Genomic DNA, 17,708 nt, shown 5'->3' with positions numbered 1-17,708 from the left:
TACAATAGGTGCCTACCTTTCATTTCCTCTCGTTCTCTTCTTAATTCTATAAATCTGATTTCTGACCTCATCATTTAACCAAAACTGCTTTATCTAAAGTTACTAATGATCTTTTAATTGCCAAATCTACTGGCCCTTTCTCAGTCTTCATCCTTTTTGATCTCTCTATAGTCTCTGTCAATCATTCTTTTCTCTTCAATATATTTTTTTAAGTTTTCCTGACACTAATCCCTTCTGATTTTCCTCCTACCTGTTTGACTCCTTCTCAATCTCCTTTGCTGGATCCTCATCTAGGTCATGCCTGAGAACCATGAATGTCCTCCAGGGCTCTCTCCTGGAACTTCTTCACCTTTCTTATCAGCCTCCATAGATTAAATGATCACCTTTATGCTAATGATTATCAAATCAACTTATCTAGTCTTAACTTCTCAGCTGTTCTCTAGAGTTTAAGTCTCTGACTGAATATCAGGCACCTTGAACTGAATGCCTCATAGACATCTTAAACTGAACATATCTAAGACTGAAACTATTATATTTTTCTTTTTTTTCAAAATTTTATTTTAGACTCAAATGCCAAAACACAAATAGAGAATAGAGAAAAGAAACAAAAACATATCATAAACACAAATATTGGAACTTAAATACAAAGTTAGAAAGAAAAAAAGCATGTTATGTACAATTGCAGAACATGAGAGGATTCAAAATATGTAACAATAGATTTTCATTTCAAGAAAGCCTATGTGATGAATAATACTCATGTTGAGAATTGTTCATCTTTTCTTTGCTTCCTTGTGAGTTTTCTTTTGTTCTCTTCTGTGCACTTTTTTTTTTTTTACCAACCTTATCCCAACCTCCCTCCAGGAGGCTACAATAAAGTTTAGATAAGTTTCTCTATAGCTATAGATATATACATACACATATAGACATGTATTTTTCCCAAACCTATTCTGCTCCTGATCTTTGTTTCTTCTGTATGATTATATTACTTGTTTCCTACCCCTTCTGCCTCCTCTACCTTTCTACCTACTACCTTGCCCTCCTGTAACTTGCCTACCCACTCCAAGCATCCCTCCCTTATCTTCCCATTCTCATAAATCTAAACACTGTTCTATACCCCTATTTTACCTATTCTTTCACCCTCCCCTCTAAAGACCCCTCTCTTGTCCTCTCCATCTCCATGTGCCCCTACCATTTTATTTCTTCTGAATTTAGAAGACTTTTATACTCTTCTAAATATATGTGTGTGTATTGTTCCCTCTTAAAATGATTGCTGATGAAAGTAGGTTACCAGAACTACCATCTGTCTTCCCCCATCTAATTCCTCTGTATCAATTCTTTCTTTTGCACCTCAAATAATTACTCTTTTAAGCTGTTCCTAAATGATTTTACTTATGAAATTCATATCATTCTCAGGTTTACCCCAATCTTTCTTATAAACTACCCAGTTATTGATAAGAATCTTTGACACCCATTTTACATATATAAAAATTAAACAGTTTGTCCTTATGGATCCCTTATAATCAGTCTTTCTTATGTGCCTTGGTTCTTATATGTTGAATTTGCTATTTCTCTTGGTTCTTATATGTTGAATTGTCTATTAAGTTCAGGATTCTTTTTAACAAAGTCTTGAAAGTCTGAGAGTTTATGAAACGTCCTTTTTTCCATTCAGAATAATATTTAACTTTGCAGGGTATGATATTTTTGGTGGGAGCCCCAGTTCTTTACTCTTCAATATATTATGTTCCAAGACCTGTGGTCCTTTAATGTCTCTGCTGCTAGGTCTTATGTAATTCTAATTGTGGCACCATCATTTTTAAATTGTTTTAATCTTGATGCTTTTAATATTTTTTTCCTTGAACTGGGGTTTTGGAATTTGACTATGATATTCCTATGAGTTTTCCTCAGGGTAAAAGTTCTGGTGGCTGGGACTGGGGCAGCCTCTCCAACCAACTAACCCCACAGCTTGCTGCTTGTTTAAGAGGCTTGCTGCTTTCTGTTAAAATGGAGGCTAGTCTCTTCACCTCTTCACTCTTTACAGTACCAAACCTTGTCCTAGGATTTTTCTTCTGTTTTTCTCAAATTGTCCCAGGAGGACCCCAGTTATGCCCCTGTTCTTATTTATCTCCAGCCACACTTTGTTCACCCTATGGTGATATTTTAAGTCCTTTGTGGGGGAAAATCTTGAGAGCATGGAATATTCTGACCTACTCTGCCATCTTCTCAGAATCCTCTCCCTGAACTCATTGGCTTAAAAAGAGGACTATCATCTTCTTAAATTTTCTATTATTTTTATGGTACCACCATCCTCACAGTCATCTATGCTAGCAATCCTTGACTTCTCACTCTCTGTCATCCCCTTCATATCCTATCTGTTGGGTAGACCTGCTAACTTTACCTTCATAACAGCCCTTGTATATCCTCACTGCACTCACTTCACACCATTGAATATAACTTTGTAGTTGATCTGACTGCTTCAGATCTCTCCCCAGTTCATCCTCCACTCAACTTCTGAAGTTATCTTCCTACAGTGCATACACACATTCCCCACCTCTCAATAAATCCCAGTAGTCCCTATCACCTCCAGAATCACATATAAAATCCTCTTCATGCTCCTCCCATGAGACACTCACCTTTGGGCTCCATTTTCACTGTCTCCTATGCCTGTAATTCTCTCCTTTCTCATCTCCACCTCTTGGTTTCCCTGTCTTCCTTCAAGTCCCAGGTAAAATCCCACCTTTTTTAGGAAGCCTTTCCAGATCTCCCTTAGTTTTATTGACTTCCCTCTACTGATTATGTCCAATTTACTTGGTCTATAGCTTGCCTGCTCATAGTTATTTGCATGTAATTTCCCCCTTTAGACTAAGCTTCTTGATAGAAAGGACTATCTTTTGCTTTCCTTGGTATCTCCAGAATCTGGTATACAGTAGCCACTTAATGCTAATTGACTATGGTAGATAAATAGAATCCTTGCAAGCCATTTGCTTGAATCATTACCTGAAGAATAATGTCTATAACACACAGGACAAATACTCAGCCAACCTTCAAATGAAGATGTTTGGGAGGAAAGGGGAACATACTACCTCTAGAGGCCACCATTCCAAATCTGAACATGTAATTATTAGGAACTTTTTCTTAAATTGACCCTAAATCTACCTCGCTAAAATTTCCACCCATTATTCTAAATTCTGACCATTGAGGCCAAGCAGAACATACCTACCCCTAATCTCTCTTCTATTTCATGGTCTTTCAAATACTTGGAGTTATCATTCTCTCCCCCACATCCCTAAATCTTATCTTCTTTAAGATAAACACATAGGAAAGGTCTCTATGGCAGTAATTTAAATTTCAATCAAGGACCTCTTTACACTCTTAAAAATAATTGAAGACACTCGCCCTAAGAATTTTCATTTATGTGGGTCACATCTACCTATAATCTTAGCCTATGTACAGAAGTTGTGCACTTGCATTGGTGGAAAGAGTTTCCTCAACTGGGAGGTTCTTATACCAATGAAATCACAGGTTTAGTCCCTTTCCTATATTTTGTATTTACTCACCTATATAGATATTGTTTTTCTCCCAATAGAAAGCAAATTCTTTGAGGATAGAGACAGTTTAGTTTTTGTCTGAATATTCCTAGTACGTACTACCATACATGGCACATAGTAGGCATTTAAAAAATGCTTGTTGAATGAATAAATGAATCCGTGAATGAGGACCAGCTCTGGAAATTATGCAGTCCTCTGAGCCTCAGTTTTTTCATCTGTGAAATGAGGAGGTTGTAGTAGTTGATCCCTGAGGAGAAAATATTTGTAAAAGCTCTAAGTTCTATATAAAATGCCATCATTGTTGTGGTTGCTGCTGCTGCTATCTACTTCCTGCTCCGAGTCCTAGGATGTTTCTGGAGCACAGCACCGAGGCCAGCCTACAAGGTCCCTTCCAAGCTCTAAGGAGCCTGTAGCTTTTCAGAAGAGAAGTGGCCCTAGCAGGCCGCCGTCGTTGCTAGTGGCTACCAGAGGACGCTACCCCAGAGCGTGCTTCGTATCTATAGTGATTCCCGCAGCTCTGGCCCCAGGGAGTCCGGTGAACCTCAGAAGAGGTAGGTATAGGACCTGATGCTGCCACAATTTTCTCCCGGACCGGCGGGGTGTGAAGGGGGAAGATGGGAGACTGGGGCGGGGGTGAGGGCTGATGAGGCCAGGCCAGGTACCCCGAGTTTCCCCAGATCTTTCGGCCCCTCACCGTCTCCTTGTACAAGCCTCCTCCTGATCCGAGTTTCCCGTGGGAAGGTCAGAGAACGACAGCTTAGGGTGGAATAAGAAGTAGGGATAGAGATACGTGGATAGGTAAATAGATAAAGAGATGGAGATATGCAGAAATATCTATATCGATATAGATATATGGATAGAGATAGTAATGGATATAGCTCTAGATATAGATAATATAGAAATATGGATGGATATAGAGACAAATAATCATAGATACATAGGTAGAACTGGGCAGCTATATAGATAGCTACATAGAGATATATGTAGATATATAGATACATAGAGAAATATAGAGACAGCAAATATAAAGCATATGTATATGTACATATTTATGTGTGTATATGTGTTTGTATGTGTATTCCTTCTCCGCAAAATAAACCATTTGACTGGTTGATTTGGAAAATTTCATCTCCCTCTGAGGTTCTTAAGCTGGAATGCATGGAATTTAAAAAAATATTTAGATAACTATTACAATATAGTTTCCCCATAATAATTTATAATATTGTGTACTTCATTTTATGCATTTAAAAATATTGTTCTGAGAGGGGGTCCATAGGCTTTGCCAGAGTGCCAAAGGAATCCACAACACAAAAATATTAAGAACCCTGTGCTTTAAATTCTATGATACTAGTGGTCTTGACTCCTAGATTCCTAGTGATGTGTTCTTGTTTCCATTTTTTCAGATGAGAAAATTTCGACCCAGAAATGTTAAAGTGACTTGTCCAGGGTTACAGTGGCTAGTAAGTGGCAGAAAAACAAAAATTCAGATCCTTACCCTCCTAGACCAGTAGTTTTTCAACTGTTCCATCTTAGAGGGTAAAGAGAGGAAGGATCTTAAGTCAAAAGGTCTTGACTTTGACCAAATCAGGTTAGACTATGGGCAGAGTGCAAGGTCCTGAACTGGAAGACCCAGTATAACCAATATTTTTTTTTAATCGAATGCTTTATTAACTTCTAGTTTACATCATTAATTTCCGCAAGATTTTGAGTTACATATTTTTCCCCATTTTTCCCCTACCCACCACCCCAAAATAGCTATCCCACTGGATATTCCCTCCTCCAATCTGCTCTCTCCCATATCTTCTCCCATACCCCCTCCGACTTTCCAGTAGGGAATGGTGAATCTCTATGCCCCAGTGCCTGTATGTCTTATTTACCAGTTACATGTAAAAATAATATTAATAATAATATATATTAAACATTTGAATTCCAGATTCATTCCCTTCCTCCCTTGTCACCCACCCTTACTGGGAAGATAAGCAATTCAGGATAGGTTGTACATGTGTAGCTATGCAAAACATTTCCATAGTGGATATATTGGAAAAGACTGACTATATTTCCTTCCCTCCTATCCCACCTCCCACTTGTTCTATTTTCTACTTTGGTCCTGTCCCTTTTCAAAAGTGGGTGCTTCCAACTTCCCTCCCCCATCTGGCCCTTCCTTCCATCATCCCCCCTTTCATTCTCTTCCCCTCTATTCTCCTGTAGGGTGAAATACCCTATTTAATGAGTGTGTCATTCCCTCCCTAAGCCAAATGCAATGAGAATAAGGTTGACCCATTCCCTTTTTCCTTCCTGTTCTTCCCCTCCATTGTAACCATTTTCCCTTGCCTCTTCTATATGAGATAGTTTACCCTATTCTGTCTCTCCCCATCTTCTCTCATTATATTCCTCTCTCATCTCTTACCTTCACCTTCTAAGAATCATCCCTTCCTATTAAATTGGTCCTGTGCCTTCTATCTATGTACATCTGTATGTATTCACATATGTATTCATACACATATGTATTCATACACCCATACACCCTCCTATATAGACATATGTGTATGTGTATATATACATACATACACATATATAATATATATTATATATATATATACATACATCTCTATTCCGTTCAAGTATTCTCATACTGAGAAAAGTTTCATCAGTTACAATTATCGTTTTTCCATGTAGGGATGTAAATAGTTCAACTTTGATAAGTTCCTTATGATTTATTTTTCTGTTTACCTTCTCATGCTTCTCTTGCTTCTTGTATCTGAATGTCTAAGTTTCTATTCAACTCTGGTTTTTTCATCAAGAATGCTTGAAAGTCCTCTATTTCATTGAATGACCATATTTTCCCCAGAAACATGATACTCAGTTTTGCTGTCTGGGTGATCCTTGGTTTTAATCCCAGCTCCTTTGACCTCCAGAATATCATATTCCAAGCCCTTTGGTCCCTTCATGTAGAAGCTGCTAGGTCTTGTGTTATACTGGTTGTGTTTCCACAATATTCAAATTGTTTCTTCTTGGCTGCTTGTAATATTTTCTCCTTGATCTGGGAATTCTGGAACCTGTCTATAATATTCCTAGGAGTTTTCTTTTCGGGATCTTTTTCAGGAGGTGATTGGTGGATTCTTTCAACCTCTATTTTGCCCTTTGGTTCTAAAACATCAGGGCAATTTTCCTTTAGAATTTCTTGAAGGATGATTTCTAGGTTCTTTTTTTGATCATGGCTTTCAGGTAGTCAAATAATTTTTAAATTATCTCTCCTGGATCTATTTTCCAGGTCAGTGGTTTTCCCAGTGAGATATTTCACATTGCCTTCTATGTTTTCATTTGTTTGGATCTGTTTAATAGTATCTTGATTTGTCATAAAGTCACTAGTTTCCATTTGCTCCAGTCTAATTCTAAAGGAATGATTCTCTTCAGTGAGCTTTTGAGATTCTTTCCATCTGGCAAATTCGATTTTTTAAGGCATTCTTTTCCTCATTGCCTTTTTGAGCCTCTTTTGCCATTTGAGTTAGTCTATTTTTAAGGTGTTATTTTCTTCATTCAGGTTGTTGACTCTCATTTCATAATTTTCTTGCATTGTTCTCATTTCTCTTCCCAGTTTTTCCTCCACTTCTCTTATTTGATTTTCAAAATCCTTCTCAAGGTCCTCTATGGCCTGTAACCACCTTGTATTTTTCTTGGAAGCTTTTGGTGTAGGAGTTCTGACTTCACTGTCTTCCTCCTATTCCATGCTTTGATCCTTTTTGTCCCTAAAATAGGAGTGTAAAGTTGGGTTGCTCTGTTTGCTTTGCTTCCTTTGCCTGCTCATGTTGCCACCCAATTACTTGACTTTTGGGCTTTTTGCCACAGTAGGACTCTGCTACTAGACAGGGGAGCTTTGTACCAAACACTGGGGTTTGCTCAGCTGCCGAAGGTATTAATTGGCTGTCCTGTCTGAAGCCTCCACATGCTCTGGCAAGCTGGCCTCATACCCCAGGACCTCCACCCCAGACTGCAATCCACATCCAAGCAGGTCAAAGAAAGAGAGATTACCCCTCAGACTGGTCGCTTGGTCCTCCTACAATCTGCAGGCCAGGAGCCGAAGCAGCCACATGGTGGCAGCTGCAGGCTGCTGCGCCTCGGCTGCTTCTTGCCCTGGGGGCAAAGGCCAGCACTCCCAACTACTGGATCCCAAAGTCCACACTGCACTGACCTCTCACTTTGTCCTTAGCATCTATGTGTTGATAATTCTGGAAACAGCCACAGCTGCTGCTGATCTGAAGTCCCTCCAGCGGGCTCCTGGTTAGGCTGCCCTGAGGCTAAAACCTCAGGCTAGCATGGGGCTAGGCTTGGCTCCCAGAGCACTGTGCTGGCCCCTTCCTGCCAGCCTGCCACGCTGTCCTCAGAGGGAGGTTAGCTTCTTTGTGTCATTTTGTGGGTTCTGTAGCTCCAAAGTTTGTTCAGAGTCACCTTTTACATGAATTGGAGGAGGTGGGAGCCAGAGCCCCATGAAGCCCTGTTTCTACTCTGCCATCCGTATAACCAATCTTGTGCCCCATTCTCTTCACTCTTTCTCTGATATTATTTTTTTCTTCTCATTTTGATCCCTTCTGGCATTTCTAAGACCTCTGACATAGGAATTTGATTCAGAATGACCTCAGAACACCAGGCAAAGGTGATCAGCTGTCAACTATAGAAATCCCCAAGGTTCAGGGAAGTAAATGAATTAAGACTGAACAGCAGAGACCCTTTGAGTGGGTGGGGAAGAAAAAAGGTCAGAGTGGGTTTGAATCAAGACTCAGGCCTTCTTGGTCGGTATTTGTTTCATTCTTTCTGAATATTTTTCCCCTCATTTTGAGATAGCTCCCTTCAATATGTTCACCATACTGCCAACATCAAACATCTAGTACACCCTCATAAAATAGCCTCCCTTCCTTTTTCCCAGCCCATTGTTTCTGGAAAAGCATTTGTACTTTGTTTTGTAATTAACCCGAAACATACCCAAGCATCCTCTTTATTCCTATTCCAGGTTTCAGAAGGCCCCTTGAGAGACTCAAACAAGATATACTGTAAGTACATTGCATAGATGTTCAATACTTAGGAAGGGAAAAGAAGCAAGGTAAGTAAAATTGATTAGCAGAAGTATAGGACTATTGAATAAAGTAGACACTAAGAAACCAGATTTTTTTTTTTTGGAGGGCAGTTGGGGTTAAGTAACTTGCCCAAGGTCACACAGCTAGTTTGTGTGTGTGTGTGTGTGTGTGTTAAGTGTCTGAGGCCGGATCCGAACTCAGGTCCTCTCAACTCCAGGGCCAGCGCTCTACTCACTGTGCCACCTAGCCATCCCCAAGAAACCAGAATTCTTTAGCCTGAAAAGAAGGTGGCTGAGAGTGGATAGTCTAAAATCTTAAAGGGTTAAGTTAGACTTGTTCTTAAATATTAGAGTATTAGAACTGGAGGGGGCACCCATAAAAACTTGAAAAAAAGTATTTGGGGGCAAACAAAAGAGAGTATTCAATGGTTAATAAATTCATAGGAGTCTTTACTCTAAGTCGGGGACAGGCTAAAAAACAAGTCATTCCAAAAGGGTTTAAGTATATTGACGAATAAGAGTTCCATAATAAGTTACTAAAAAGGAATATTTGAAGTATAACTTTAAACTTTTGAGGTTGATACCAGGAAAACACACAAATCATCCCTTCATGTCACTATCAGAGACAGAATTCTGATTTGAACTGATTGCAGGTGGGACTGTATATGGAAATTTATTCATGTAGAACAAAAATTACCCCTAAATTCTCTTGTCCCCTGCTCCAAGGAAATGGGAATTTGAGGTCATAGAATTTTAGAAAATCTGAAGCTTGATGAACTCAGTGTTTCCCAAACTGTATTGCACAGAGTCCTGGCATTTGCTATGGCTAGGGATTCTGTGAGAAAATGTTAATGCTAATAATATTTTCTTCTCTAAATATTAAACATTAAATTATGTATGTATCAAAATAGTTATTTTTTTCCAGGAATTTTTTCAGAATGAAAATAGCTTCTTCTATTTCACTCTAAAATTTTCTCAGACCCAGGGCCCTTTATCCTGGTAGATTTCTGTATCCCTAGGTGGCCCAGACCAGATTTGTGGGTTCTCTCAGCTTATTTTAAGACCAAAAGTATTCTGTGACCAAATTAGTTTGTCAAGGAAGACTGCTTTAGAAATTTATTAATTAAAGAAACATAAAGCATTGACTGATTTCACAGTGGTAGCTCCCCTAATAATAGATCATAAGGAACAATACAGGAAACAACCTGAGAATGTAAACCAAGGATAACTCACACGTTATAATAAGACCCAGGTATTAATTAATGACAAAGCACACAAAACAGAGACAGCCAGTGTGGGACAAGGCTGAAGACCGTCACTCACCCCTGAATCGTGCTTGTGTTTAACTCTCTGCTCCTTTGGTTTGGTTTGTCCCATAGAAGCAGAGCAGAGACAGCGATCTCAATGTTTCTTAACAACTTTAAAGTTCTAGGATTCTAAGATTCTATGACATAGTGACGCCATTGTCTAGTCTCCTACCAGTCTTTCATTTATGGGCCAGATTTTTCTTAGTTCCTTTTCTGCTTCCTCATAGCTAAGTTTTCTATAACATTTTTGTCTCCCCACACATTCCCCTCCAAGTTTGACATGCCCTTTCCTAGTCATGAAGTACAGTGATAACAAAATGGACCAGAATACCTCACCTACCACGAGTTACTTTTTCAGGTGCCCAATGCTCACCCAGGTGAAGAGCTGGGCTGTGAGCCCTGACTCTTTGCAGAAACCCAGCGACAGCTTTGATCGTACCATAAACTCCAGCCCAGTCTTCAGTGTCACCAGCAGGGCCAGTGCAACGGGAAGCTCTTCAAGTACTTGTGCCTGGACCAACACTAGCCTCAGTGCCCAGGTGAGGGAGGGCCAGGATCAGCAGGCTGAGGGAAAGAGCCATTCTTTGAGGGCTCAGCTGCTGTTGACCTCTCCTGTGGGCTAGCCCAGGGCTATGCATGCTTCGTGGCGAGATCACATACACATACAGTGGGAGTACAGCTCAGGGTTCACACCCTGTTGGTATTTATGACTGTATATCAGATTAGATGCCCCTGTTAGAACTGCAAGTAGGCATATTTTCTCCTGGGACAAACGGAAGAGAGAATAGTATAAGCCTGAGTGAAATTGTACAGAGAAAGGTGATGGTCCAACTCTTCTCATTTAGTCTCATTTGGGGCAAGAGATGGACTGGTTTTTCCCAAGGTATGACTGTTCTGTGATTGGCCCAGGGGCATGTGGGCAGTATGGTGCCTTCCAAGTCCAACACAGATCCACAAAGTGAGGAGACAATGCTAGCTGTCAACCACAGGACTCTCTCCATGTTAGCCCCTGTCCCCATTTACTCCACTATGGGTTATGGCTCTGATTATTGTGTCTGAGACCTGTACTGAGGTACTCTTTTCCTCCCAATTGACTCCCCCTTTTTTTTTTTGCTTTTTTGCAGGGCAATTGGGGTTAAGTGACTTGCCCAAAGTCACATGGCTAGTGTGTCAAGTGTCTGAGGCCGGATTTGAACTCAGGTCTTCCTAACTCCAGGGCTGGTGCTCTATTCACTGAGCCACCTGGCTGTCCCCAATTGACTCCTTTTTGCACATTGGCAAGTTGGGTGCAAAATATTACAGTGATCAGTAATGTTCATGTCTGTAAATATGAATACTATGGTATATTTTAATCTACTCCCAGTGTGGTAGTATATAATGTGATAGGAATTGTACCTGTGATTTTATTGGTATAAGGATGGCCTGGATGAGGAAGTGCCCTCTACCAAAGCAGGTATTTTTTCTGAAGCTCATAAGCTTAAAGGGACTTAAGCACTAAAGTGACTTGTCCAGGGTTGCACAGCCAGTATAAGTCAGAAGTGAGACTTGAGCCTAGCTCTGCCTGGCTCCAGGACCTAGTTCTCTATCCACTATGCCAGGCTGTCTCTGCTAAGGTTATGTAATATTGTCATCCTCGTAGAAAGAATATAGCTAAGGTTAAGAATGGCTGTGATGATTGGGAAGGCTAGGTGGCACAGTGAATAGAGCACCAGCCCTGGAGTCAGGAGGACCTGAGTTCAAATCTGGCTTCAGACACTTACCACTTACTAGGAGATGATAGCTTGGAGAGGGACCCAGCGATTAAGTAAAAAAGGTGATAGCCTGTAGAGGAAGCCCGTGGGGAGAGTGGAGATGGTGAATTGTTGTTGATCCTAGTTGGGGGCTGGGGGTGAGCAGATCATTTTACTTTTTCTTCTTGTGTCCTCCTACTGAGGCAGCCAGAACAACAGGGTCTAGGAGTCCTACGATGCATACAGAAGAAGCAGAGCAAAGTGAAGAAGGGGGTCTTCTGGGGCATCCAGGTGGTTGAGTCACTGATTTGGAGGAACTGGGAATTGGGCAAGGATATCACCAAGAACCTGACCTTGAAAAATTTAAACATGAAAACCCAGAAACTGAAATACAGGTACACAAGGGAGGTGTCCCCCCAACTCCTTTCCCTAAAAGTCCATTCACCCACCCCCTCCTGAGGCCTCTATGTCCCCATGTGGAGGCCGTCTTTAGGTTGTTTCCTCTGTCACAGTCATTTCCTCTTTTACTTTCTGAGATTAAGAACTCTTGGATACTGTGCCCAAAGGCATCCTGATCATTCTTATAACTTTAGTGCCTTCCTGAACACACCATTCCATTTTCAATCACTAGGTCTGTTAATAAAGAGCTCCTTCCTTCTAAGATAGCAGCACTGAGGCAAAGCCAAACAATTACATGAAGTATGTGAAGGAGACCTTGTGGGGGCAGTGAGATGGTGCAGTGGGTAGAACACTGGTCCCGTTGTTTAAATCTGTGCTCAGACAGTCACTAGCTGTGTGACCCTGGGCAAGTCACGTAACCCTGATTGCCCTCTCACTCACTCACACACACACACACACACACACACAATGCTATGTTTCTATGTCCTCACATAAGGAACTATTAGCCGTGACTCCTTTTCATCACCTGACCCTCCTCAGGTCCCCCAACCCTTCTAGTCCTGTAGATTCTCAGCCTTCAGATGCTGTTTTGCTTCTGAAGTTTCTCCTTCCCTGGCTTCATCCTGCAGGCTTCCCAGCACTAAGTTCTTCTTCACAGTGTACCCACAGCCCATCTTCTTGAGTCCTGGGATGTCCTTTACTCTTCCTGTAATCTTCCGGCCCTTGGAAGAGGTATGGGTCAGTCCACAGGGCACGTGGGAGGTGGGAGGGACTCCAGTCAGCAGTCCTCCCACTGACTGGCCAGAAAGGTGATACCATTCCTTAACTCCTCTTAAGGCAGAACCCTCTACTTGAGAAGTCCTGGGAATTAGACTCTCAGATTTGAATCTGCTAGGGCCTGGGGAGGAAGTGGGTGAGGTTTCCTTCAGGGTAAATGGAATAAAGGCATTAAGGGAATTTGGGGAGTCATACTCCAATAGTGTGCTGGCCATAAGAATCCTTACAGAGAGACCCCAAATTCCCCCTCCTTTACTCATAGGAGGGCTCATATATTATCTAAGCCATGGATCATTCTAATTCTACTTTCTGGGCACTAGTAACTATACTTTCTCCACCCCAAATTCACTAGGATCTGAGTGTTCCTGTGCTGCCCATCTCTGGTGCCCTGGTTATCTTGACCAAGCAGTAGGGCAAGGATATCACCTGAGAATTTCTGCCCTGAGACTACAGAGTGTAAAGCATGACTCTACCCCCCCTTTTCCCTTCTCTTTGCCCCACTCCACCCCCGTTCATCCACTTCATGCCATTTCTTAACACAGAAGGAGTATGTGGATCAGCTATGTTTTGTAATGGCAGAAGGCGAGTTCTCAGTGGAGCTCAAAGCCGTTCTGCCTAGCCATCAGCTGTTCTGCCCCCCATCACTGCAGCTGCCACTATGTGCTGTGTCTGATTCCACTGAGGCTTGGTTCAATCTATGCAACGTGGGGTGAGTTCATTGTTACAATACCTGCCTATCCATTCCTAGGCTTCCTGTACTTGCCTCTCTGAGCTCTGTTGGCTAGGGGCAGGCTAAGTATGGCCAAGACCATTTGATGGGGAAAGCTTTTCAAGATTCCAAGAAATCCCCTCCCCAAGGCAACTAGAAAACACCAAAGTCAAAGACGTTCTGGGAGTGCCCCTTTTGGTCAGGAGGCAACTTTCTAGAGGATTCTGTGGGAGAAGGGGGACCTCCACCATACCACATAGCAAGCCCAGAGGGGAGGAGAGCCAGGATTGAGACAACAGGAAAAGTGGGAACAAGAATGAGTCTCACAGGGCTGATGTTTCCCCCAGAGACCTGCCCACCTTCTTCACATGGGATTTCCCCAGCCCATTTCATGGACTCCCCTCCACTGGGCTGTTGGAGCCAGGCTCAGTTTGCCAGATCAAAGTTGTATTCCAGCCGCTTGTTGCCTTCATCTATGATGTCCAGGCCATCTGTTGGTATGGAGACTCTGGAGAGCAGAAAAGTACCATCCAACTCCAAGCTGTTGGTAAGACCCCCGCCTTGTTTGTCTCTCCCATTGCCTAGGCCAGTAGGGACGGAGCTCATAGACACTTGGAATCTTAGGGCTGGAAGGGACCTCTAGTCCAACACTCGTTTTACAGATGAGGAATGTGAAGCCTAGATAGGAGGTGACTTTCCTAAGGTGGCTTAGGAAGATGGAAGAACCAGAACTTGACCCTGGGTCTCCTTCCATTCTAGCATGCTGTTGTTAATGGAGATGTAGCATGCCTGTTGGGCCCAAATCCCTGCTTTCATTCCAATTCCTAACACCCTTCTCCCCTGCCCACAGCCACCCCCAACCCCATCCACACAACATAAAATTTTATCACTTTCTTCTTCTCTCCCACTCTTGATTTTCTCTAAATTGACCTCTCCAAGACTCCTTGACAGTCACACGGGCAGATTTACAGCCTTGAAATATTTGCCCTCCAGGTTTCTCGTGTAGCCAGCAGGTTGAATGTTTAGGCTCTGTCTGGGGTTGGGCTCTGGCTGCTTGTGTGTCCTTAGTTCTGACTCCATCTTCCTTTCCTTTCTTCCCCAGCTAAATGCCCCCAGATAATCGTATACGTAAACAAAGAAGGAGCTGAGGAGATTGACTTGGAATCCTCTCAGAAAGTAGTGAACTTTGGTCCTGCCCCAGTGGGTTACACTATGAAGAAGTGCATCCAGCTGTTTAACCCATCTGTGGTATAGTCCAGGGATTGGGGAACAAGGGTCTGTATTAACCAACCCCTCCTGCCCCACCCCCAGGGGACTCTCTGATACCACAGGGGACCAGACTCTTCATGTATTTCTCCCCTCTAATATGATCATTTAGGTAGCATTCTCTGAAACCCCTAAAGAGCTCTATGGACATCAGTTATTATAATAATGACTATTATTCCTTTCCTCCCCATCCACCCAAATCCCAGACTGTCTTGTTTCGTAGCTCTAACACCACTTGGCCCTGAAATGTATCACAGATCTGCTTTTCCATCTCATAGAATTTTGAAGTGAATGGAATGGAAGACCTTTTTGGTGCCCCTGAGTGCAGACCCTCTGGCCCCTAGGCTGGTACTGACCTCCTTTTCCAACCCTGGCCTCTGTAGGTGAATGCTCCATTCCAGATTGAGGTTAACCGGGACCTGTATGAGGACGACCGAGTGTTCACCTGCCCCACCATACGAGGGGTGGTGGCCCCGGGGGAGCAGATGTGGTTGCCCCTGTTATTCCGTCCCCAGACCGTGGGCCTTCAGAGCATTGACTACATTACAATTCTGCCACTGGGGAGCACCTCGGAAGTCACCCTTAAAATAACTGGTTTATGCATAGGTACAGATGTTCCCCATGCCATCATCCCCTGCTTCCCACTTCCCTTGAAGGGGCTTGGAGGGTATTCCTTGAGTGGAAAAACATGATTCAGGTTCATCTTTCCAGTGCCTTTCTCCATCATTTCCAAGTGGATGCTTGATGCCCCCTGGTGGCAGAATCTAAGAATCACATCTCCTATTTAGTGGCCACTGGATTTGGGGAGAGGGGTGGCCCTGGAAGATTCTCTTGTGGGAGGCAGGGAGGGTCTTATGCTCAGCATGTTAGCATTGGGATACTAGAGGTCCTTTAGGAGAATACAAGAGGCTTTCTGGAAACTGTCTATCCTTTTTTCTTCAAGTGGGACCATTCACTACCCTCTGGCCAATTTGACTCAGAGCTTTCCAATTCTTAGAAAAGAAAATAGGGAAGAAGACTTCATATCCTCCTTTGGTTAGCTGCTGTCCTCGCTTACATCCTTGACATTCCATAGGCTCTTCCTAATGTCTAACCTTCGTCTCTCTGCCTGTTGTCACTAAAGCCCATTTCCTTCTAGATCATTATAGGCTTTTGCTTCAGAAATTTATCTCTTACACAGGAGAAACTTCTGTGGATGGTTTCCTATTAAGCCCTCTTTTATTTTTCTCCACTCTCCAATTCAATAGCTTGAGGTCACATCCACTGAGAGAAGTGAAGTCAAGGGTGGGTAGTAGTTAGTTTCCCCAAATCAGCAGACCCTGAGTGTGGTGATCTTGCTTTTCCTATCTACATAGGCCCTGCTGTGTCCTTAAAGCATTACTGTGTTGATTTCAACTGGATCAACTTGGGGGAATGTGCCACAAAATCTCTGACGATCCAAAATGATGCCGATTGCCCAGCTTACTTCATGTTTGAGCTTGATAACCAAGAAAGTGTCTTTTCCCTGGAGCCTCAAAGTGGGTTCCTGGGTGTTAGGGAGAAGAAAATGTTGACTGTCACCTTCCAGCCCACCCACCCTATCATCTGCTGCCGAAGGGTGGCATGTCTGATCCACCACCAGGTAAGATTTAGGGAATAAGTTGGGCCTGAAGGTTAGGGGATTGAGTAGCAAAGGCAACAGCTCTTTCTAGGACTTAAAGAGAGAACAGGGAGATGCTGGGACAGATGAGAGACCATCTGGTGAGCAGTGCTCCCCAGAGAAGTAGGGTCCTTTTTTCCAGCTTTACCCTTGATTTTCTGGGATCTGCTAAATGACAACAGGCCTATGGACAATAAACCTCCTCTATCTTTGTATGGCAAGGATGAGTGAGAAGCAATATGAGCCCACCAGGTTCTATTAACACCAACTGTGTCCCTGAGATGGTTGGGCACCTACCTCATCATCATCGCCTCTCCCCACTGCTCCTTTCCCAGAAGGACACAGTGTGGTCAGAGGACCTCACTTCCAATTCCATGCATTTACTCACTATCTGTGGGACTTTGGAAATGTTGCTTCCCCTCCCTAGACTTCAGATTTCTCATCTGTAAAATGAGGGAGTTAATGACCAGAGGGCCTCTTGAGATCCATCTATAAATATATTATTTATTTTATTTTTTTAAGCAATCGGGGTTAAGTAACTTGATCAAGGTTACACGGCCAGTTATTTCTGGGTGTGGTGCTGAGTATCTGAGCCTGGATTCGATCCCAGGTCATCCTGACACTGGGGCCAGTGCTCTTACTCGCTGAGCCACCTGGCCACCCCTCCTCTATAAATATATTATTCTATGATCCTATGACATGTAAAGTAGAAGGCTCTTCATTTAAATCTCTTCCTCCCAAGTTGACCCTTGGGTTCAGGAGATTAGGGGCAGTTGCCTTGGGTCTTGTGATTTGGGGTTAGTACCCCACCCTGCTTGGGGGACTAGATCTCTCTGAGCCATGAACTGGGAAGGAGGATGTAGTTTGCAATAAAAGGACCAGAGGGTCTCCTAAGTTCACAAGTCAGTTAGGTGGGCTTGTCCCTTCATCTTTCAACAAACCCCCTTGCCCTGGATGTTCATATTAACTAGATTTTGCCCTCATAAAATGATAAGAGTGGGGTGGCTGAGGCCAGAGAGCATCAGAGGGCATTAGCCCAAGCGCCACAGCTCACTATGACTCTCTTGTCTTTCAGGCTATATAGGTGCCCCTGGTATGTCCTTTAATGTTCCAAAAATCATAGACAAAGGTGTCCTGAAAGGACTTTGGTTTCCTCATAAAGAAGTCCAGAGCATCTGAATTAAGGGGTGGGAAACAATGCTAGCATCTGTTTTTATACAATTCCTTTGTTCGCACTCTTAGCTCCAGCCCTTGTTCCTGCCTTCAGT

At 42.8% G+C, this 17,708-nt stretch overlaps 1 protein-coding gene across 1 annotated transcript in view; it reads left to right on the top strand.

Annotated features, from left to right (window-relative positions):
• Window positions 1–10,285: 10,285 nt before the first annotated feature.
• CFAP65 (cilia and flagella associated protein 65) overlaps window positions 10,286–17,708 on the top strand; it is a 41,464-nt gene continuing 34,041 nt past the window's right edge. The window contains exons 1-8 of the mRNA XM_069104397.1: window positions 10,286–10,459; window positions 11,858–12,045; window positions 12,679–12,781; window positions 13,369–13,535; window positions 13,883–14,082; window positions 14,638–14,783; window positions 15,185–15,407; window positions 16,157–16,422. Of these exons, the coding sequence (XP_068960498.1) occupies window positions 10,286–10,459; window positions 11,858–12,045; window positions 12,679–12,781; window positions 13,369–13,535; window positions 13,883–14,082; window positions 14,638–14,783; window positions 15,185–15,407; window positions 16,157–16,422 (1,467 nt within the window). The remainder of the gene's footprint in view (window positions 10,460–11,857; window positions 12,046–12,678; window positions 12,782–13,368; window positions 13,536–13,882; window positions 14,083–14,637; window positions 14,784–15,184; window positions 15,408–16,156; window positions 16,423–17,708) is intronic.

The sequence above is a fragment of the Petaurus breviceps genome, unplaced genomic scaffold (assembly GCF_028583685.1).
Source record: "Petaurus breviceps papuanus isolate PSGF00001 unplaced genomic scaffold, PetGlider_PUasm1.0 688, whole genome shotgun sequence".
NCBI lineage: Eukaryota > Metazoa > Chordata > Mammalia > Diprotodontia > Petauridae > Petaurus > Petaurus breviceps.
This window is presented reverse-complemented; position numbering and strand designations above follow the sequence as displayed.